Source organism: Callorhinchus milii, unplaced genomic scaffold, assembly GCF_018977255.1.
Source record: "Callorhinchus milii isolate IMCB2004 unplaced genomic scaffold, IMCB_Cmil_1.0 Scaffold5, whole genome shotgun sequence".
Classification (NCBI taxonomy): Eukaryota; Metazoa; Chordata; class Chondrichthyes; order Chimaeriformes; family Callorhinchidae; genus Callorhinchus; species Callorhinchus milii.
The window spans coordinates 644-21,930 of NW_024704746.1; the positions used below are offsets into that span (position 1 = coordinate 644).

The 21,287-nt window shown below is 51.9% G+C and overlaps 4 protein-coding genes across 4 annotated transcripts; 2 read left to right on the forward strand and 2 right to left on the reverse strand.

Annotated features, from left to right (window-relative positions):
• Window positions 1–8,531: 8,531 nt before the first annotated feature.
• Window positions 8,532–8,768, reverse strand: LOC103172283 (histone H2A-like). The gene has a single exon (XM_007885077.1). The coding sequence runs from the start codon at window positions 8,766–8,768 to the stop codon at window positions 8,532–8,534; it is 237 nt and encodes a 78-aa protein (XP_007883268.1).
• Window positions 8,769–9,091: 323 nt separating this feature from the next.
• Window positions 9,092–9,543, forward strand: LOC121849167 (late histone H2B.L4-like). The gene has a single exon (XM_042334922.1). It carries the CDS (start codon window positions 9,092–9,094, stop codon window positions 9,494–9,496), a length of 405 nt encoding a protein of 134 aa, XP_042190856.1. The 3' UTR covers window positions 9,497–9,543.
• A 3,275-nt stretch (window positions 9,544–12,818) lies between these two features.
• LOC121849235 (late histone H2B.L4-like) lies at window positions 12,819–13,275 on the reverse strand. Its single transcript, XM_042335843.1, has one exon. It carries the CDS (start codon window positions 13,273–13,275, stop codon window positions 12,871–12,873), a length of 405 nt encoding a protein of 134 aa, XP_042191777.1. The 3' UTR covers window positions 12,819–12,870.
• Window positions 13,276–13,599: 324 nt separating this feature from the next.
• Window positions 13,600–13,836, forward strand: LOC103172251 (histone H2A-like). The gene has a single exon (XM_007885047.2). It carries the CDS (start codon window positions 13,600–13,602, stop codon window positions 13,834–13,836), a length of 237 nt encoding a protein of 78 aa, XP_007883238.2.
• Window positions 13,837–21,287: the final 7,451 nt, after the last annotated feature.

A 21,287-nucleotide genomic window follows, 5' to 3' on the forward strand; every position in this document is an offset into this window, starting at 1 on the left:
CAGACATGGTATCATGTCAGCAATGGTCCTGGAATCGAGGGTAGAGGCAGAGGTAGAGTTGGGTGTCATTTGCGACATGTGGGAGTTGACCCCATGTCTGCGGATGATGTCACCAAGAGGGAGCATATAGAGGTTGAAGAGGATGGAACCAAGAGCAGAGACCTGAGGAACACCGCACAAGACTGAGGGGCTGGAAGCGAAACTGTTGGCGGAGATAAATTGGAGACAGTGTAAGAGGAAAGAACCTTGAAGGTTGAGGTGAGAGGAAGTGGAGGAGGATGGAGTGATCCACTGTATGGATGGCAGCAGAGAGGTCGAGGAGGATGAGAAGGTGGAGGGAGCCCTGGTCACAGATGGACAGAATGTTGCTTGTTACTGTGAGCAACAAGGAAACCTGATTGGAGGGCTCATGAAGGCAGTGGTAAGGGAGGAATGAGTGAAGCTGGGAAGCAACTCTTTCAAGGACCTTGGAAAGAAAAGTGAGGTTGGAGAGATTATATTAAAGTTTATTGTATACTACATTTGCAAATAAATATATATCTTCACAAAAAAAAACACAGAGCAGATGGTGCAGAAATCTACCGGCGGCAAAGCTCCCGGCAAACAGCTGGCGACTAAAGCTACTTCATTACATTGAGGCTCGATTATGCAAACTCCCTGCTTGTCGGCCTCCCCAACTTCTCCCTCCATAGGCTGCAGATCATCCAGAACAACACAGCCCGTGTCCTCTGCCGCGCCAAACTCCTTGGCCCTATCACCCCCATCCTCGCCCGGCTCCACTGGCTTCCCAGCAACACAGAGGATACAGTTCAAGACCCTGGTCCTCACCTTCAAAACCCTCCATGGTCTTGCTCCCCCTATCTCTGCCACCTCCTAACCCTCTACCACACTGTTCGCTCCCTCAGCTCAGCGGGCTCCAGCCTGCTTCACATCACCCGCCTCGCTCGCCCCACTACTGAAACCTGCTCCACTTCATTCCCCAGAACAATGTTACCTTCCTTGTTGGGCTGGAAGCTGCTGATCCAGAAAGTTCCTATTCCAGAAAACATTCTTTTCATTAAATTCACAAAAGGAATTCTGAACTGCATCCAATCAGCCGAAGGAACACCTAACCCTGATTATTCTACATTCTTCCCTCTCAAACAAAGCCCTCACCATCCACAATCTCATCCTGGATGAACACCTTGACATCCTTGGGCTCATCGAAACCTGGCTCTTCCCCAATGACCCCATTCCCCTAGTGGAAGCTTCCCCTTCAGGCTACACCTTCCACCACATCCCTGGTCCAAATCAACGTGGCGGGGGGGCGGGTGGGGGAGAGCCTTTATTTCCAAAGCCTCCCTTGGTCTCACCCCCTACTCCTCTGGTTGCTTCCCCTCCTTCGAGCACCTCACCCTTTTCCACCCCTCTCTCCTTTTGAAAATCCTCCTTGTTTACCGTCCCCCTAAACGCCCCCCCCCCCCACCCCGACTCCTTCCACACAGACATCTCCACTCTCCTCTCTTCCCTGTCCCTCTGGTCTGAGCGCCTACTCATAATGGGCAATTTCAACCTCCACCTAAATTCCCCCTGCATCACTTCTGCTGATTTCACTGCCCTCCTCTCCTCCCTAAACCTTACCCTACATATAAACTCACCCACCCACAACCGTGGTCATACACTTGACCTAGTCTTCACCCACGGCCTTGACATTTCCGACCTCAGCATAGTGGACAAGGCCATCTCGGACCACTTTTTCATCTCCTTCTCCTCTCACATCCCTCTCTCCTCCAATAAGCCCTCAACCATCCTCTACTGCCCTTGGAAAAGGCCACCCCCTGAGACCCTCACAAAGACCCTCACATCATCAAACATCCTATCCCTCTGGCCTTCCACCCGCGGAGAACCTGAAGCAGCCGTCCAGCTGCTCCATGATCGCCTCTCCTCCACCTTCAACTCCCTCATCCCCCTGAAATCCAGGACCATCTCCAAACCCACCCGATCCCCCGGTACAACAACCATCTCCGCCGCCTAAAAACCCCAAACCGGCTGCTCGAACGCAGATGGCGGAAAACTGGCCTGCCAGTCCACCACCAACTGTGGCTCAAGCATCTCCACAGCTACCGCCGTTCTTTGACACGCACAAAAATGGCCTTCACCTCCAACAATATCTTGGAGGCTAAACACAACCCTAAAATCCTTTTTTCCACCACCCACTACCTCCTCCGTGCGCCCCCTCAGGCCTCCTCAATCTTCACATCCAATGTCAAGTGCGAGGAGGTCATGGACTTCTTTTCATCTAAAATATTTAACATCCGCCAGGCAGCCTCATCCACCTGCCCCTTGTCAACCACCACCACACCCTCTCTGCCCCCCTCGCCTTCCTCATCATCTGCTCCTACCACCATCCCCTTAAACTCTTTCCTCTCCATCTCTCCCTCCCTCTCACCCACCATCACCTCCATAAAACCCACCACCTACTGCCTCGACCCCCTCCCCACCAACTTCCTGGTCACCCAGCTCCCCCTCCTCAGCTCACGAATGGCTGACATCATCAACCAGTCCCTCTCCTCCAGATCAGTCCCTGCCTCCCTCAAAACTGCTGTCATCACCCCCCTCCTGAAAAAACCCTCCCTAGGTCCCTCAAACCCCAGCCATTACTGCCCTATTTCTAACCTGCCCTCCCTCCCTAAAGTCTTAGAGCATGGAGCCAATCAACTCCACGCACACCACTCCCTCTTCGAACCCCTCCAGTCTGGTTTCTGCCCACAGTACAGACTGCGCTTGTGAAAGTCACAAATGACATCCTCTCTATCTGTTACCAGGGCTCCCTCTGCCTCCTTGTCCTCCTGAACCTCTCTGTGGTGTTCGACACAGTCGATCACACCATCCTCCTCCACCGCTTTTCCTCAGTGGGACCGCACTCGCCTGGTTCGAGTTCTACCTCACAAACCGCCAGCAGTACATCTGCATCTCCTCCGCTCTCACCCGGTTACCTGCGGGTACCCCAAGGATCAATCCTTGCCCCCCCCTCCTCTTTCTGATCTACATGCTCGCTCTTGAGGATGTCATCTGCAGACATAGGGTACATTTCCACATGTATGCGGACAACACCCAACTCTACTTTTCCATCTCTCTTTGCGAATCCCAGTCCCCTGATGTTCTGCCTGTCAGATCTCAAGGGCTGGATGAGCACAAACGTCCTTCAGCTGAACACTGACAAGACGGAAGCCATATTCTTCGGCTCTTGTCAACGTCTAAAATCTCACGGCTCTCACCTCCTCCACTTACCCGACCTCCCCCTAAAACTCTCCGAACTCGTACGCAACCTCGGCATCAGGTTCGACCCCCAATTATCATTCCTCGCCCACATCCGGTCGTTCACCAACACCGCCTTCTTGCACCTCCAACACATCGCCCGTCTCTGCCAATACCTCTCTCCGAAAGCCACTGAAACCCTAGTTCATTCCTTTGTCACCTCTCGGCTATTCTAACGCCCTCCTCGCCGGTCTCCCCTCCACTACCATCCATAAAATCCAGGTCATTCAAAACTCTGCCGCCCGCATTCTCACCCGCACCCGATTCCCCCAGTCCTGGCCAGACTGCACTGGCTGCCTGTCCCAGAGAGGATCGACTTCAAGATCCTCACCCGTGTCTTCAAATCCCTCCACTCCTCTGCACCCCCCGACCTCTCTGACCTCCTCTCTCCTCAAAACAGTACCCGTTGCCTTCGTTCCTCCAGGTCTGGCCTCTACCTCATCCCCCAAGTCCTCTGCTCCACCCTCGGCAGCTGTGCCTTCGACACACCTGACCTCACACACCCACATACACACCCGACCTCACACACCCACTTACACACCCGAGCTCAGACACCCACCTACACACCCAATCTGAGACACTCTCCTACAAGGCTGTCCTCGCTGCTGTGTTGTGCTCAGGCCTGTGGCATCCCGGTTGCACAGGACATAGGGCTGTATGCACTACTGTGTAGTTAAAAAGGTCTGTGGCATCCCTTTTGCTCAGAACAAAGGGTTGTGCACACTGCTGTGGTATGCGCAGGCCTGTGGCGGCTCTACTGTACAGGACAAAGTACTGCTCATAGTACTGTGGTATGCACAGGCCTGTGATTGCCCTGCTGCACAGGACACAGGCCTGTCTGCATGGCGTTGGTGTGCGAAGACCTGTGGCAGTCAGCTTGCAATGGACACAGGGCTGTCTGCAATGCTATGGTATGCACAGGTCTGTGGTGGTCTTGTTTCACAGGACACAGGCTGTCCACACCGCTGTGGAGGCACGTAGGACTTGGCTGTCCTGATGAAGGGTCGTGGATCCAAAACGTTGACTTACTTTCCTTTCTCCATAGATGCTGCCTGACCTGCTGACTGTTCCCAGCGACTTCTGTTTTTGTCTTCAAGCATTCTATTCCTTTCTCCCTCATGTACCTATTTAGCTTCCCCTTAAATATATCTGTGCTATTTGCCTCCACAAATGTTCCACTTTCCCACTGCTCTCTGTGTGAAGAAATTTCTTCCAACTTCCCTATTTGATCTATTCTTGACTATTTTATGTTGATGGGCCCTGGTTTTGGTCTCCCCCACAAGTGGAAATATCTTCCTTATGTCTATTCTATCAAAACCTTTCATCATTTTAAAAACCTCTATCAGGCCACCCCTTACCCTCCTCTTTTCTGAGAAAAGAGTTCAAGTATGTTCAGCCTTTCCTGATAGGTATAACCTCTCAGTTCTGGGATCGAACGCCTTTTGGAAATCTAAATATATTACATATATAGTGTAAACATAAATATATTAAATATATAGTGGAGTCCTGTGGCTCAGTGGTTAGAGCACTCGCTTTGCAAGCGAGAGACCTGAGTTCAATTCCAGGCAGAGGGCGAAACCTTGGGCAAGTTTCCTTACTCCACACAGAGCCTAATAATAATCCCTCCAAAACCAAAAACAATAATAAATTGGTCATTTTCAATCTACGACTGTTTGTGGGACATTGCTGTGCGCAATTGGCTGCCGCGTTTGCCCACAAATATATAGTCAATTCACTTTACAGTGTGTTCTGTGAAGCGCTTTGGGACGTCCTCCCGACGTGAAAAGCGCTATATCAAATGCAAGGATTATTATTATTATTATTATTATTATCTATCGCATTCCCCTTGTCTACTCTTTCTGTTACCTTCAAATAATTCAATGAGGTTGGTCAAGCATGACCTTTCTTTTTGGAATCTGTACTGACTATTCTTTATTATGTTTTCCATTTCTAGATGTTTTTCTATTACCTCTTTCAGTAAGGATTCCATTATCTTTCCTACCCCTGATGTTAAGCTGACAGGTCTATAGTGCCCTGGGGTTGTTCTATCTCCCTTTTTAAATATAGGTATAACATTAGCTATGCTCCAGTCCTCTGGCACTACTCCCTTTTCTATTGAGTTATTATATATGTGTAATAGTGCCTCTGCAATCTTTTCCTTTGATTCTTTTAATATATGCGGATGCAAACCATCTGGACCAGGGGTTTTATCCTCTCTGAGTTTTGTTAGTTTTTCGATTATATCTCCCCTTTGTATCTTAAATGTACTTGTATGTATTATTTTTGATCTAGTCTTCTACTGTCATGTCCACCTGATCTATGTCTGTAGAATATTTTACTATTTCTTTTTATATTTCTTGATAATTTTATTTCATAATTCCTCTTTGCCTTCCTAATTATTTTTTGGACTATTTTCCTGACCTCTTCGTATTTTTGTTGCTGTTTATGTACCTTGTGAACCCTTCTTTCCTGAGTCTCAACGTTTCTCTTATGACGGTGTCTCATTATTATTTAAGCTTTGTCTTGCTTTTTAGCAGAATATATTTCTCCTGGACTATATTGATCACTGTTTTAAATGTTTCCCACTGCTGCTCTATCGCTTTGTTGCCAATATTGTTTTCCAGTTTATTTTCCCAAGTTCCATTCTCATCCCCTCAAAATCAGCTTTTTCCCAATCTATTACCCTGGTCTTTGTCATACTAATTTCCTTCTCAATCTTTATCTTAAACCTTATTAAGTTATGATCGCTATTGCCTAGATGTTCCCCTACTCGTACTTTTACCTGCTCTGGTTCATTTCCCATTACTAAATCCAGCAGGGATTTCCCCCTTCTTGGGCCGCTTACATACTGGGTAAGAAAAGAGTCCTGTACACATTGAAGGAACTCCATTCCCTTATCCCCTTAAACCTACCTTTTCTCATCAATAAATTTGGGGGTAGTTGAAATCTCCCATGATTTTTGCTCTATGTCTTTTACTCATTTCCCTAATTTGCTTGCATATTTCTTCCTCTACCCCCATTCCACCATTAGGTGGTCTGTAGAGTACCCCTATTTGTGTGATCGATCCTTTCTTATCTTTCATCTCTATCCACACAGATTCTGTTTCTAGCTCACTGTTGGCTACGTCCCTTCTTTCTACTGCCACAATGTTATCCTTAACGAGTACAGCTACTCCACCGCTCTTTTTCCCATCTCTATCCTTTTCCCATGTCTATCCTTTCTAAATACGTTATACCCTGCAATGTTTAATTGCCAGTCCTATTCTTTCTGTAGCCACGGTTCAGTAATCCCAATTATACCTTGTTCCTCACCACAAATTATTACCTCCAGTTTTCCTGTTTTATTTCAGATGCTGTGTACATTGCTGCACAGACAGTTTAATTCATCATTATTATAAATTGTTCCTCATTTTATTTTTGACAGCCTTTTTACACTTCTGTTCTATAATTGTATTAATTCCTTGACCATTTATAATCTCCTTATTTCTTATTTTTGTCTGGCTTGAGTCACTTCCTTCTAATCCCTCCCTGGCCTTTACTAGTTTAAAGCCTTTGCTCTGTTTATCCTTTCTGCTCGGACTTGGTCCCCTTTCTTCAGGTGGAGCCCATCCTATTTATACAGCTCCATATTGCTGCCAGCGTCCCCATGAAGTGGAACCCTTCTTTCCCACACCAATCCTTTAGCCACGTGTTAACTTTCCTAATCTGTTTCTCCCTATTCCAGTTCGCACATGGCTCAGGTAATAATCCAGATTATTACCCTCGAGGTCCTGTCTTTTAACTTAACTCCTAACTCCTAAAACTCCCTCTGCAGGACCTCCTCCCTGTTTTTTCCTATGTCGTTTATCCCAATATGGACCACAACAAGTGGATCTGGCCCTTCCCTTCCAAATTCCTCTTCAGCTCCTTCAGATCTATGGAGTGCCCGTGGCGGCCTTGCTGCACATAAAACAAGCTGCACACACTGCTGTGGTATGCGCTGGGCCAGTTGCACAGGACACGGGGCTGTGCATACTGCTGTGCCTTGCGCAGGTCTGTGGTGGCCGCTTGTACAGGATTATATTATATTGTATTATATTACGGCCCGCTCTGCCTTCCCCCACCTCCGGAACATCGCCTGACTCCTCCCCTCAGGCCACTGATATCCTCATACACCCATTTGTCATCTCAACGCTTGACTATGAAAACTCCCTCCACAAGCTACAGATCATCCAGAACTCTGCAACTTGTATCCTCTCCTGCACCAGGCTCCGTGAATCCATCATCCCCACCCTCGTCCGGCTCCTCAAAATCCTCACTTTCAAGGCCCTCCATGGCCTTGCCCCCTCCTACCTCTCTTCCTCCACTCAGCAGGCTCTGGCCTGCTCCATGTCTCCTGCCCGGCCTACCCTACCATCGGCGGCTGGGCTTTCAGCCTCTCTGACCCCACTCTTTCGAACTCCATCCCACAATCCCTTCACCCTGCTGCCTCCCTTGCTTGCATCATGACCTCCTTTTCAACCGTGCCTTCAGCTACCCTCCAACCTCTCTGCCATCCCTCGTCCCAACCCTACCCCTGCCACGGTCGGTTCCTGATCCCCGACAGTTCAGCACTTTGGGATGTCCTCCCGACGTGAAGGTGCTTTACAAATGTAATTTTATTATCGTTGTTTATATTTATATCCCTGTAGTTAATGAACAGCAACTGTTTAGCACAACAACAGAACCAGCAAAATCCTTTCTCCTTTCTGTGAGAACACTGACACTGTGACGAGCTCCTGTCTCAGAGCCTCCTGTCACTCACTGAGCTGCCAAACAGTCAGACTCTGGGGAACTGCAGCACATAACATGGACAGAGGAAAATCCGCTCCTGCATGTTATACAACTGGGGTATAGTTTGCCAGTTCAAGGCGCTGATTTAATGATAGCATCAGCGGCTCTGTGTTAACAACAAAATTATATTTGTAAAGCCCTTATTGCGTCGGGATGACATCCCAAGGCGCTGGACAGACAGAGTTAAGGACCTGAGCTGAGGGTTAGGGGAGGATGGACGGCAGGTTGGGAAGCAGGAGATCAAAAGTACGGTTGAAGAGGAGGTGGGTCTTGAAGGTGGCAAGACGGAGGGACTGCGGGCTGATGTTCCAGAGGGTGGGTGCAGAGCAATGTCCCACCCGCTGATAGTGGGGCGAGCGAGGCGGGGGGTGTGAAGCAGCCCACAGCCCACTGAACAAACAGGATGGTACAGGGTTAGGAGGTCAGGGGTCGGGGGTGATGCTGGTCTTCTTGCTGCCCGCCAGCTCCAGCACCTCAGCGATCAGATACTCGAGCACCGCGGCCACATAGACCGGGGCTCCGGCCCCCACGCCATCAGCGTAGTTGCCTTTACGGAGATGTCTGTGGACGCGGCCCACGGGGAACTGCAGTCCGGCCCGGGAGGAGCGGGACTTGGCCTGGGCCCGGGCTTCACCTCCAGTCTCCCCACGTCCTGACATCTTGACTAAGATTCCGACACCAACCAGAGCGGATTCTGTGCTTAAATAGGCTCCGAGCGTCAGGCCCTTCATTTCCTGCCCAATCAGATCTCCTCGCACTGCAGCCCCAGCCCCGGCCCCCACAGCACATCGGGCTCTCAGCCAATCACAGCACAGAGGCTGGGAGGCTGGGGATTGGTTGCCAACCCCCGGGGTCCCATTGGGGAACCGGTTATGCTAAAGAGGGATGAACGGACTGCTTTGCTGGGATTGGATGGCGATAATATATAAGAGGAGGTTCAGAACACTGCCCGACACTGTGTCGGTGGTATCAAGAGAGCAGAATGGCTGGTGAGGGCAAATCCGAGGGCAAAGCCGCTAAATCCGAGGGCAAAGGAGCGCCCAAAAAAGGCAGCAAGAAAGCGATTCGCAAACCGCAGACTGCGGGCAAGAAGCGCAGGAGGTCGAGGAAGGAGAGTTACTCCATCTACGTGTACAAGGTGATGAAGCAGGTCCACCCGGACACCGGCATCTCCTCCAAGGCCATGAGCATCATGAACTCCTTTGTGAATGACATCTTCGAGCGCATCGCGTCCGAGGCTTCCCGCCTGGCGCAGTACAACAAGCGCTCGACCATCACCTCCAGGGAGATCCAGACCGCCGTGCGCCTGCTGCTGCCCGGGGAGCTGGCCAAGCACGCCGTGTCCGAGGGCACCAAGGCCGTCACCAAGTACACCAGCTCCAAGTGAGGGCTCACAGTCACTCCATCTACACACAAAGGCTCTTTTCAGAGCCACACACCACCTCTCCGACAGAGCTGTAGCAAACGCGCCTTAAGCTGTGTGTGCAGTGCCCGTCCCCGCGGGACCACTGCCCTCTGTGGTTCCACAAGAGGGTCCCATCCGCCCTCAGCGGCGGATCCTCTCGGCCTTCAGCCCCAATGCCGTCAGCATCGTCAACGGTTTGGGAATCTTAAAGCGATTACAAACGATCCGCGTCCTTAATGTTCCCTTTTACTCGGATCGTGGAAATACTTTTGGGGCTTCTGATCGGTGGGGAAGGACTTTGTTGGGAGGAGCGTTTTGTTTAATTAAACGAAGTATGAAATCTTGATCGCGCTCCGCATTCAAACCGATTTTCAAGGATATTCAGGTGAAATAGTTGAAAAACATCAAAATCTCTCCTGGTAATGAGATCCGATTAGAAAAAGAATTAAAATGGCCATCAATCCGTGTAATGAGACGGAGGTAATATTCGCCTCTAAAGGACATTCACATTCACTCTCCTTTGTCTCCGTGAAATTGGCGCTTTCATCAATGGTCTGGAAAGGCTTCAGAGCCACCGGGTCAGCACAGGGGGCGCCACTGAGCCCCCTCCCCGGGTCAGCACAGGGGGCGCCACTGAGCCCCCTCCCCGGGGACACCGGGGCAGCACAGGGGGCGCCACTGAGCCCCCTCCCCGGGGACACCGGGGCAGCACAGGGGGCGCCACTGAGCCCCCTCCCCGGGTCAGCACAGGGGGCGCCACTGAGCCCCCTCCCCGGGTCAGCACAGGGGGCGCCACTGAGCCCCCTCCCCGGGGACACCGGGGCAGCACAGGGGGCGCCACTGAGCCCCCTCCCCGGGTCAGCACAGGGGGCGCCACTGAGCCCCCTCCCCGGGTCAGCACAGGGGGCGCCACTGAGCCCCCTCCCCGGGTCAGCACAGGGGGCGCCACTGAGCCCCCTCCCCGGGTCAGCACAGGGGGCGCCACTGAGCCCCCTCCCCGGGTCAGCACAGGGGCGCCACTGAGCCCCCTCCCCGGGTCAGCACAGGGGGCGCCACTGAGCCCCCTCCCCGGGGACACCGGGGCAGCACAGGGGGCGCCACTGAGCCCCCTCCCCGGGGACACCGGGGCAGCACAGGGGGCGCCCCTGAGCCCCCTCCCCGGGGCAGCACAGGGGGCGCCACTGAGCCCCCCTCCCCGGGGACACTGGGGCAGCACAGGGGGCGCCAGTGAGCCCCCTCCCCGGGGACACCGGGGCAGCACAGGGGGCGCCACTGAGCCCCCCTCCCCTCCCCCAAACCAACGGGGACACTGGTGCAGCACAGGGGGCGCCACTGAGCCCCCTCCCCGGGGACACTGGGGCAGCACAGGGGGCGCCACTGAGCCCCCTCCCCGGGGACACTGGGGCAGCAAAGGGGGCGCCAGTGAGCCCCCCTCCTCCCCCCCAAACCAACGGGGACACTGGTGCAGCACAGGGGGCGCCACTGAGCCCCCTCCCCGGGGACACTGGGGCAGCACAGGGGGCGCCAGTGAGCCCCCCTCCCCTCCCCCAAACCAACGGGGACACTGGTGCAGCACAGGGGGCGCCACTGAGCCCCTCCCCGGGGACACTGGGGCAGCACAGGGGGCGCCACTGAGCCCCCTCCCCGGGGACACTGGGGCAGCAAAGGGGGCGCCAGTGAGCCCCCCTCCCCCCCCCAAACCAACGGGGACACTGGTGCAGCACAGGGGGCGCCACTGAGCCCCCTCCCCGGGGACACCGGGGCAGCACAGGGGGCGCCACTGAGCCCCCTCCCCGGGGACACCGGGGCAGCACAGGGGGCGCCACTGAGCCCCCTCCCCGGGGACACCGGGGCAGCACAGGGGGCGCCCCTGAGCCCCCTCCCCGGGGACACTGGGGCAGCACAGGGGGCGCCAGTGAGCCCCCCTCCCCGGGGACACTGGGGCAGCAAAGGGGGCGCCAGTGAGCCCCCCTCCCCCCCCCCAAACCAACGGGGACACTGGTGCAGCACAGGGGGCGCCACTGAGCCCCCTCCCCGGGGACACTTGGGCAGCACAGGGGGCGCCACTGAGCCCCCTCCCCGGGGACACCGGGGCAGCACAGGGGGCGCCACTGAGCCCCCTCCCCGGGGACACCGGGGCAGCACAGGCGGCGCCACTGAGCCCCCTCCCCGGGGACACAGGGGCAGCACAGGGGGCGCTACTTAGCCCCCCTCCCCGGGGACACAGGGGCAGCACAGGGGGCGCCACTGAGCCCCCTCCCCGGGGCAGTACAGGGGGCGTCCCCTGTGCTGCCCCGGTGTCCCCGGGGAGGGGGCTCAGTGGCGCCCCCTGTGCTGCCCCGGTGTCTCCGGGGAGGGGGCTCAGTGGCGCCCCGGTGTCCCCGGGGAGGGGGCTCAGTGGCGCCCCCTGTGCTGACCCGGGGAGGGGGCTCAGTGGCGCCCCCTGTGCTGACCCGGGGAGGGGGCTCACTGGCGCCCCCTGTGCTGCCCCAGTGTCCCCGGGGAGGGGGGCTCAGTGGCGCCCCCTGTGCTGACCCGGGGAGGGGGCTCAGTGGCGCCCCCTGTGCTGCCCCGGTGTCCCCGGGGAGGGGGCTCAGTGGCGCCCCCTGTGCTGACCCGGGGAGGTGGCTCAGTGGCGCCCCCTGTGCTGACCCGGGGAGGGGGCTCAGTGGCGCCCCCTGTGCTGACCCGGGGAGGGGGCTCAGTGGCGCCCCCTGTGCTGACCCGGGGAGGGGGCTCAGTGGCGCCCCCTGTGCTGACCCGGTGGCTCTGAAGCCTTTCCAGACCATTGATGAAAGCGCCAATTTCACGGAGACAAAGGAGAGTGAATGTGAATGTCCTTTAGAGGCGAATATTACCTCCGTCTCATTACACGGATTGATGGCCATTTTAATTCTTTTTCTAATCGGATCTCATTACCAGGAGAGATTTTGATGTTTTTCAACTATTTCACCTGAATATCCTTGAAAATCGGTTTGAATGCGGAGCGCGATCAAGATTTCATACTTCGTTTAATTAAACAAAACGCTCCTCCCAACAAAGTCCTTCCCCACCGATCAGAAGCCCCAAAAGTATTTCCACGATCCGAGTAAAAGGGAACATTAAGGACGCGGATCGTTTGTAATCGCTTTAAGATTCCCAAACCGTTGACGATGCTGACGGCATTGGGGCTGAAGGCCGAGAGGATCCGCCGCTGAGGGCGGATGGGACCCTCTTGTGGAACCACAGAGGGCAGTGGTCCCGCGGGGACGGGCACTGCACACACAGCTTAAGGCGCGTTTGCTACAGCTCTGTCGGAGAGGTGGTGTGTGGCTCTGAAAAGAGCCTTTGTGTGTAGATGGAGTGACTGTGAGCCCTCACTTGGAGCTGGTGTACTTGGTGACGGCCTTGGTGCCCTCGGACACGGCGTGCTTGGCCAGCTCCCCGGGCAGCAGCAGGCGCACGGCGGTCTGGATCTCCCTGGAGGTGATGGTCGAGCGCTTGTTGTACTGCGCCAGGCGGGAAGCCTCGGACGCGATGCGCTCGAAGATGTCATTCACAAAGGAGTTCATGATGCTCATGGCCTTGGAGGAGATGCCGGTGTCCGGGTGGACCTGCTTCATCACCTTGTACACGTAGATGGAGTAACTCTCCTTCCTCGACCTCCTGCGCTTCTTGCCCGCAGTCTGCGGTTTGCGAATCGCTTTCTTGCTGCCTTTTTTGGGCGCTCCTTTGCCCTCGGATTTAGCGGCTTTGCCCTCGGATTTGCCCTCACCAGCCATTCTGCTCTCTTGATACCACCGACACAGTGTCGGGCAGTGTTCTGAACCTCCTCTTATATATTATCGCCATCCAATCCCAGCAAAGCAGTCCGTTCATCCCTCTTTAGCATAACCGGTTCCCCAATGGGACCCCGGGGGTTGGCAACCAATCCCCAGCCTCCCAGCCTCTGTGCTGTGATTGGCTGAGAGCCCGATGTGACGTAGAGACAGGGGGCTGGGGCTGCAGTGCGAGGAGATCTGATTGGGCAGGAAATGAAGGGCCTGACGCTCGGAGCCTATTTAAGCACAGAATCCGCTCTGGTTGGTGTCGGAATCTTAGTCAAGATGTCAGGACGTGGGGAGACTGGAGGTGAAGCCCGAGCCAAGGCCAAGTCCCGCTCCTCCCGGGCCGGACTGCAGTTCCCCGTGGGCCGCGTCCACAGACATCTCCGTAAAGGCAACTACGCTGATGGCGTGGGGGCCGGAGCCCCGGTCTATGTGGCCGCGGTGCTCGAGTATCTGATCGCTGAGGTGCTGGAGCTGGCGGGCAGCAAGAAGACCAGCATCACCCCCGACCCCTGACCTCCTAACCCTGTACCATCCTGTTTGTTCAGTGGGCTGTGGGCTGCTTCACACCCCCCGCCTCGCTCGCCCCACTATCAGCGGGTGGGACATTGCTCTGCACCCACCCTCTGGAACATCAGCCCGCAGTCCCTCCGTCTTGCCACCTTCAAGACCCACCTCCTCTTCAACCGTACTTTTGATCTCCTGCTTCCCAACCTGCCGTCCATCCTCCCCTAACCCTCAGCTCAGGTCCTTAACTCTGTCTGTCCAGCGCCTTGGGATGTCATCCCGACGCAATAAGGGCTTTACAAATATAATTTTGTTGTTAACACAGAGCCGCTGATGCTATCATTAAATCAGCGCCTTGAACTGGCAAACTATACCCCAGTTGTATAACATGCAGGAGCGGATTTTCCTCTGTCCATGTTATGTGCTGCAGTTCCCCAGAGTCTGACTGTTTGGCAGCTCAGTGAGTGACAGGAGGCTCTGAGACAGGAGCTCGTCACAGTGTCAGTGTTCTCACAGAAAGGAGAAAGGATTTTGCTGGTTCTGTTGTTGTGCTAAACAGTTGCTGTTCATTAACTACAGGGATATAAATATAAACAACGATAATAAAATTACATTTGTAAAGCACCTTCACGTCGGGAGGACATCCCAAAGTGCTGAACTGTCGGGGATCAGGAACCGACCGTGGCAGGGGTAGGGTTGGGACGAGGGATGGCAGAGAGGTTGGAGGGTAGCTGAAGGCACGGTTGAAAAGGAGGTCATGATGCAAGCAAGGGAGGCAGCAGGGTGAAGGGATTGTGGGATGGAGTTCGAAAGAGTGGGGTCAGAGAGGCTGAAAGCCCAGCCGCCGATGGTAGGGTAGGCCGGGCAGGAGACATGGAGCAGGCCAGAGCCTGCTGAGTGGAGGAAGAGAGGTAGGAGGGGGCAAGGCCATGGAGGGCCTTGAAAGTGAGGATTTTGAGGAGCCGGACGAGGGTGGGGATGATGGATTCACGGAGCCTGGTGCAGGAGAGGATACAAGTTGCAGAGTTCTGGATGATCTGTAGCTTGTGGAGGGAGTTTTCATAGTCAAGCGTTGAGATGACAAATGGGTGTATGAGGATATCAGTGGCCTGAGGGGAGGAGTCAGGCGATGTTCCGGAGGTGGGGGAAGGCAGAGCGGGCCGTAATATAATACAATATAATATAATCCTGTACAAGCGGCCACCACAGACCTGCGCAAGGCACAGCAGTATGCACAGCCCCGTGTCCTGTGCAACTGGCCCAGCGCATACCACAGCAGTGTGTGCAGCTTGTTTTATGTGCAGCAAGGCCGCCACGGGCACTCCATAGATCTGAAGGAGCTGAAGAGGAATTTGGAAGGGAAGGGCCAGATCCACTTGTTGTGGTCCATATTGGGATAAACGACATAGGAAAAAACAGGGAGGAGGTCCTGCAGAGGGAGTTTTAGGAGTTAGGAGTTAAGTTAAAAGACAGGACCTCGAGGGTAATAATCTGGATTATTACCTGAGCCATGTGCGAACTGGAATAGGGAGAAACAGATTAGGAAAGTTAACACGTGGCTAAAGGATTGGTGTGGGAAAGAAGGGTTCCACTTCATGGGGACGCTGGCAGCAATATGGAGCTGTATAAATAGGATGGGCTCCACCTGAAGAAAGGGGACCAAGTCCGAGCAGAAAGGATAAACAGAGCAAAGGCTTTAAACTAGTAAAGGCCAGGGAGGGATTAGAAGGAAGTGACTCAAGCCAGACAAAAATAAGAAATAAGGAGATTATAAATGGTCAAGGAATTAATACAATTATAGAACAGAAGTGTAAAAAGGCTGTCAAAAATAAAATGAGGAACAATTTATAATAATGATGAATTAAACTGTCTGTGCAGCAATGTACACAGCATCTGAAATAAAACAGGAAAACTGGAGGTAATAATTTGTGGTGAGGAACAAGGTATAATTGGGATTACTGAACCGTGGCTACAGAAAGAATAGGACTGGCAATTAAACATTGCAGGGTATAACGTATTTAGAAAGGATAGACATGGGAAAAGGATAGAGATGGGAAAAAGAGCGGTGGAGTAGCTGTACTCGTTAAGGATAACATTGTGGCAGTAGAAAGAAGGGACGTAGCCAACAGTGAGCTAGAAACAGAATCTGTGTGGATAGAGATGAAAGATAAGAAAGGATCGATCACACAAATAGGGGTACTCTACAGACCACCTAATGGTGGAATGGGGGTAGAGGAAGAAATATGCAAGCAAATTAGGGAAATGAGTAAAAGACATAGAGCAAAAATCATGGGAGATTTCAACTACCCCCAAATTTATTGATGAGAAAAGGTAGGTTTAAGGGGATAAGGGAATGGAGTTCCTTCAATGTGTACAGGACTCTTTTCTTACCCAGTATGTAAGCGGCCCAAGAAGGGGGAAATCCCTGCTGGATTTAGTAATGGGAAATGAACCAGAGCAGGTAAAAGTACGAGTAGGGGAACATCTAGGCAATAGCGATCATAACTTAATAAGGTTTAAGATAAAGATTGAGAAGGAAATTAGTATGACAAAGACCAGGGTAATAGATTGGGAAAAAGCTGATTTTGAGGGGATGAGAATGGAACTTGGGAAAATAAACTGGAAAACAATATTGGCAACAAAGCGATAGAGCAGCAGTGGGAAACATTTAAAACAGTGATCAATATAGTCCAGGAGAAATATATTCTGCTAAAAAGCAAGACAAAGCTTAAATAATAATGAGACACCGTCATAAGAGAAACGTTGAGACTCAGGAAAGAAGGGTTCACAAGGTACATAAACAGCAACAAAAATACGAAGAGGTCAGGAAAATAGTCCAAAAAATAATTAGGAAGGCAAAGAGGAATTATGAAATAAAATTATCAAGAAATATAAAAAGAAATAGTAAAATATTCTACAGACATAGATCAGGTGGACATGACAGTAGAAGACTAGATCAAAAATAATACATACAAGTACATTTAAGATACAAAGGGGAGATATAATCGAAAAACTAACAAAACTCAGAGAGGATAAAACCCCTGGTCCAGATGGTTTGCATCCGCATATATTAAAAGAATCAAAGGAAAAGATTGCAGAGGCACTATTACACATATATAATAACTCAATAGAAAAGGGAGTAGTGCCAGAGGACTGGAGCATAGCTAATGTTATACCTATATTTAAAAAGGGAGATAGAACAACCCCAGGGCACTATAGACCTGTCAGCTTAACATCAGGGGTAGGAAAGATAATGGAATCCTTACTGAAAGAGGTAATAGAAAAACATCTAGAAATGGAAAACATAATAAAGAATAGTCAGTACAGATTCCAAAAAGAAAGGTCATGCTTGACCAACCTCATTGAATTATTTGAAGGTAACAGAAAGAGTAGACAAGGGGAATGCGATAGATAATAATAATAATAATAATAATAATCCTTGCATTTGATATAGCGCTTTTCACGTCGGGAGGACGTCCCAAAGCGCTTCACAGAACACACTGTAAAGTGAATTGACTATATATTTGTGGGCAAACGCGGCAGCCAATTGCGCACAGCAATGTCCCACAAACAGTCGTAGATTGAAAATGACCAATTTATTATTGTTTTTGGTTTTTGGAGGGATTATTATTAGGCTCTGTGTGGAGTAAGGAAACTTGCCCGAGGTTTCGCCCTCTGCCTGGAATTGAACTCAGGTCTCTCGCTTGCAAAGCGAGTGCTCTAACCACTGAGCCACAGGACTCCACTATATATTTAATATATTTATGTTTACACTATATATGTAATATATTTAGATTTCCAAAAGGCGTTCGATCCCAGAACTGAGAGGTTATACCTATCAGGAAAGGCTGAACATACTTGAACTCTTTTCTCAGAAAAGAGGAGGGTAAGGGGTGGCCTGATAGAGGTTTTTAAAATGATGAAAGGTTTTGATAGAATAGACATAAGGAAGATATTTCCACTTGTGGGGGAGACCAAAACCAGGGCCCATCAACATAAAATAGTCAAGAATAGATCAAATAGGGAAGTTGGAAGAAATTTCTTCACACAGAGAGCAGTGGGAAAGTGGAACATTTGTGGAGGCAAATAGCACAGATATATTTAAGGGGAAGCTAAATAGGTACATGAGGGAGAAAGGAATAGAATGCTTGAAGACAAAAACAGAAGTCGCTGGGAACAGTCAGCAGGTCAGGCAGCATCTATGGAGAAAGGAAAGTAAGTCAACGTTTTGGATCCACGACCCTTCATCAGGACAGCCAAGTCCTACGTGCCTCCACAGCGGTGTGGACAGCCTGTGTCCTGTGAAACAAGACCACCACAGACCTGTGCATACCATAGCATTGCAGACAGCCCTGTGTCCATTGCAAGCTGACTGCCACAGGTCTTCGCACACCAACGCCATGCAGACAGGCCTGTGTCCTGTGCAGCAGGGCAATCACAGGCCTGTGCATACCACAGTACTATGAGCAGTACTTTGTCCTGTACAGTAGAGCCGCCACAGGCCTGCGCATACCACAGCAGTGTGCACAACCCTTTGTTCTGAGCAAAAGGGATGCCACAGACCTTTTTAACTACACAGTAGTGCATACAGCCCTATGTCCTGTGCAACCGGGATGCCACAGGCCTGAGCACAACACAGCAGCGAGGACAGCCTTGTAGGAGAGTGTCTCAGATTGGGTGTGTAGGTGGGTGTGTGAGCTCGGGTGCGTAGGTGGGTGTGTGAGGTCGGGTGTGTAAGGTGAGTGTCTGACAGAGAGAGAAACAAGTACTTGCATTTTTGTAGCATTTCAAACTGACAACAACAGCCACAATAACAACAAATTACATTTGTATGGCACCTTATCACATCAGGAGGATGTCCCAAGTCATAATGAGCTGCCCAACTCAAAGCTGCCCCACACAAGCGAGTCCCCCACACCCGCTCCCAGCAAATCTCTTCTTAAACACCTCTGGCTTTTGAATAAAAATCAAAACACACAGATAATAATAATAATAATAATCCTTGCATTTGATATAGAGCCTTATCACGTCTTCTAGATGTCCCAAAGCGCTTCACAGAATAGACTGTAAAGTGAATTGACTGTATATTAGTGGGCAAACGCGGCAGCCAATTGCGCACAGCAGTATCCACAAACAGTCATGGATTGAAAATGATCAATTTATTATTGTTTTGTTTTAGACGGATTATTATTAGGCTCTGTGTGGAGTAAGGAAACTTGCCCAAGGTTTCGCCCTCTGCCTGGAATTGAACTCCGGTACCTCGCTTGCACAGCGAGTGCTCTAACCACTGAGCTACAGGACTTACAGATAAGAAACCACAAAGTAAATAAAACCTTTCTCTAAAACAACACATCAGGCCTACCTTCTACACTCGTCCTGACCAATTCTTGCTCTTCCAAAATTCGGATTTCAACTGTGTTTTTATATGAAAGGATCCTTTAATGTTCGTATGTTTTCCTCCTATTCTTATATTGTTGTGTTTTTCTCAAACAACAACAACAAGATTACAGTTATATAGTGCCTTTCACGTCAGGAGGACGTCCCAAGGTGCTGGGCAATGCACAGCATTTCAGACCTGAGCTGGGGTGGGTGGGTCGGGGGACTTGGAGCAGGCCGAAGCCGGCTGAGCGGAGGGAGTGGGTGGGTTGGTAGGGGGATAAGTCAGAGGGGCGAGGCCATGGAGGGCTTTGTAGATGAGGACAAGGATCTTGAACTGGATCCTCTGAAGGATAGGGAGCCAATGGAGTCGGGCGAGAGTGGAGGAGATGGGGTCACGGAGTTTGGTGCGGGAGAGGACACGGGCTGCAGAGGTCTGGATTATCTGCAGCTGTGGAGGGAGGAGTTGGGAAGGCCGACACGCAGGGAGTTTGCATAGTCGAGCCTGGAGGTGGTGAAGGCTTGAACCAGAGTTTCAGGGGCCTGGGGTGTGAGGTAGTGGCGGAGTCGGGCGATGTTACGGAGGTGAGGGAAGGCAGAGCGGGTCATGGCTTGGATGTAGGGAAGCAATGACAGTTGAGGGTTGAACAGGACCCCCAGGTTCCTGACTGCTGGTGAGTTGAAGTGTGTAACCATGGAGGTTGATGCTACCAGAGCCTGAGGTGCTGAGGCGCTGGCGTGAGCCAATCAGGAGGGCCTCAGTCTTGTTCACATTCAACTGTAGGACGTTTGCCCTCATCCAGGACTTGATGTCCGACAGACAGTCTGTCAGGACAGCAGTGGTCCTGAGGGTGGAGGCAGAAAGATAAGAGTTGGGTGTCATCCGCATATATGTGGAAGTTGACTCCATGTCTGCGGATGATGTCACCAAGGGGGAGCATGTAGATATTAAAGAGGAGACAAGGGCAGAGCCCTGGGGGACCCCAGACATGACAGTGCGGGGGCTGGAGGAGGAACCGTTAGAGGCAACAAAGTCCTACAGATTCACTGTTTCTGCTGCAAATATCTCCTCTCTTCAGCCACAATCAGACGTTTCAGCACAAAATCTGTCGCCGGGGTCTGACATCACAATCATGATCAATGCATTCATCACAGGTTCAACTATGTAAACTACCTGTTTGACGGCTTCCCCAACTCTTCCCTCTTCAGGCTGCAGATTATTCAAAACTCTGCAGCCTGTGTATTCTCCTGCACCAGGCTGCGTGACCCCATCCTTGCCTGGCTCCACTGGTTCCCCATTACTCAAGATGCTGGTCCTCAACTTCAAAGCCCTCCACAGTCTTGCTCCTCCCTGCCTCTGTGACCTCCTAACCCGTTACCAACCAGTCCCTCAACTCAGTGGGCTCCGGCCTGTTTCGCGTTCCCCACCTCGTCCGCCCCACCATTGGTGGGAGGGCTTCAGCCTGTCTGCCTCTGGAACTCCATCCCAGTCCCTCCACCTCACCCTCTTCCTTGCCTCCTTCAAGACCCGTCTCAAGACCCCTTCGGTCACCCTCCTTTCCCCCTGTCCTCCACCCCTCCTGATTCCAACCACCAGCTCGAAACTGTCCAGTGCCTTGGTACATGAAAGGCACTATACAAATTTAATTTGTTGTTATTGTTGTCCTGCTTATTTTGCTAATGTTCCTGAGTCTCAGCCCCCTTGCCACAGATTCTCCAAGTAGAGGAAAATATTTTTTCTTCTTTACTTCATCATATCCATTCAAATTCTTAAAGGCTTCGATCATATCCCCACTCAATCGTCTCCAGATATTCTAAACAGCAATGCTTCGTTCAATGCATTCAAGTCTTCTGAGACGCTCCCTTCCCCTCCCTTCTTCCCCCCCTGACCCCCAGCTCGGGTCTGAAATGCTGTCACTGTCCAGCGCCTTGGCACATCCTCCCGATGTGAAAGGCGCTATACACATGTAATCTTGTTGTTGTTGTTGTTGTTGCATTCTTTGCTGTTGCCATTTTACCAGTTGCCATGATTCTGATTGACTGCAACCACCTATTTGTTGAGAAGACGCACATCAACAACAACA

Coding starts and splice junctions, on each gene's coding strand:
- LOC103172283 (XM_007885077.1), bottom strand. CDS start 8,768: ATGTCAGGACGTGGGGAGACTGGAGGTGAAGCCCGGGCCCAGGCCAAG.
- LOC121849167 (XM_042334922.1), top strand. CDS start 9,092: ATGGCTGGTGAGGGCAAATCCGAGGGCAAAGCCGCTAAATCCGAGGGC.
- LOC121849235 (XM_042335843.1), bottom strand. CDS start 13,275: ATGGCTGGTGAGGGCAAATCCGAGGGCAAAGCCGCTAAATCCGAGGGC.
- LOC103172251 (XM_007885047.2), top strand. CDS start 13,600: ATGTCAGGACGTGGGGAGACTGGAGGTGAAGCCCGAGCCAAGGCCAAG.